General features: G+C 45.9%; 1 protein-coding gene across 5 annotated transcripts in view; it reads left to right on the top strand.

Annotated features, from left to right (window-relative positions):
- jmjd1cb (jumonji domain containing 1Cb) overlaps positions 1 to 1,208 on the top strand; it is a 72,242-nt gene extending 71,034 nt beyond the window's left edge. For 4 of the 5 annotated variants that reach the window (XM_062527023.1, XM_062527022.1, XM_062527026.1 and 1 more), the window contains one exon: positions 799 to 1,208. In XM_062527023.1, coding sequence (XP_062383007.1) covers positions 799 to 894 — 96 coding nt within the window. In that variant the 3' untranslated portion in view covers positions 895 to 1,208. Of the gene's footprint in view, positions 558 to 798 lie in introns of those variants that run through there. The other variant, XM_062527024.1, reaches the window with a different exon arrangement.
- The last annotated feature ends 200 nt before the right edge of the window (positions 1,209 to 1,408 follow it).

Here is a 1,408-nt window from a genome sequence, read left to right as displayed (position 1 = left end):
CACCATATGGTATCCATACATCCACCATACGGCATCCATACATCCACCATATAGTATCCATACATCCACCATGCATACATTTGTTTCAGGCTCCCCATTCCTCTCTGCCTGTTTGTCAGTTGTTCAGTTTCATTGTCGTCTTTTCTGAGTTTCTGTCTGTCTGTCCTTAATGTCAATGAATGAAGAACTTAATCCCGCCTTATCTGCTATTAAGTTCTGTGAAAAATAAAAATAACAACGTTGTCTTGGTGATGATAGTAGCAATGATGATATACTGTAGCTGGTTGACACCCTGGTGGTTACTGAGGCAACGCTTTTTTTTCTGAGACCACCATTCACTGTGTGATGCGCATCAGTTCAGCCCAGCAGAGTGTAGATGGCCACTAATGAGAAAAAATATCATTTCTGCTCCACAGGAGCTTGCTCTCTCTGTGTGTGTGTGTGTGTGTGTGTGTGTGTGTGTTTGTATTTAATGGGTCACACAGGATTCATTGAGAGGCGTAATGGCAGCTATTTAATGTGCCATGATTTTGTTACTTTGGTCAGGGCTCCGTTTTTTAGTCCACCATTTTGAGTAGCTTCTTCTCTCTCTCTCTCTCTCTCTCTCTCTCTCTCTCTCTCTCTCTCTCTCTCCCTCCCTCCCTCTCTCTCTCTCTCTCTCTCTCTCTCTCTCTCTCTCTCTCTCTCTCTCTCTCTCTCTCTCTCTCTCTCTCTCTCTCTCTCTCTCTCTCTCTCTCTCTCTCTCAGTGTCTGTCCATCCCTCTAAAAGCCTGTTCTCCGTCTGCCTTGTGTCTGCAGGTCAAGAACATCCTGTACCACTGTGTGAAGAACGCTGTGGCTACACTGAAACGGTGCTGTTCTGAAGAGCAGGGGGAAGAGGAGGAGAACTCGTGACCCTTGCCCCCCTCCCCCCTGCCCCCACTGCCTGCCCCCTAACGGCGCCCTGCAACACTTAATTGCCCTCCCCAACCTGCCCCCCCCCCCCCCCCCCCACAACCCCTACAAATATGCACACTAACTTAAAACCCTCGCATCATGACAGAAAAAAAAAAAATAAACCTCCAGTGCCAAGCCAAGACTCTAAGTGGAAACGCAAACGTGGAAGAAAAAAAATTAAATAAAAAAGACGACGATGGTATTCACGTGTTACTGACACCATAGCAGTATAACAAGCTGATGTTTCAGGATTACTGTGATCTCGAGGAGGAGGAGGAAGAGGAGGAGGAGGAGTGCAGAGCTGAAAAGATGAAGAGGAACACCCCGATCATCCGCTAAAGCAACAGCACCGCTGTTCCGTTTCTGTCGTTTTACTTTTTCTAAAATTCTGAAAAGTGTTCGTTTTTCGTCTTGTTTGTTTATACGTATGTTTGTGCGTTGTCTTTTTTTCTTCTTCTTTTCTCTTACTCTT

The sequence above is a fragment of the Sardina pilchardus genome, chromosome 22 (genome assembly GCF_963854185.1).
Source record: "Sardina pilchardus chromosome 22, fSarPil1.1, whole genome shotgun sequence".
Classification (NCBI taxonomy): Eukaryota; Metazoa; Chordata; class Actinopteri; order Clupeiformes; family Clupeidae; genus Sardina; species Sardina pilchardus.
This window is presented reverse-complemented; position numbering and strand designations above follow the sequence as displayed.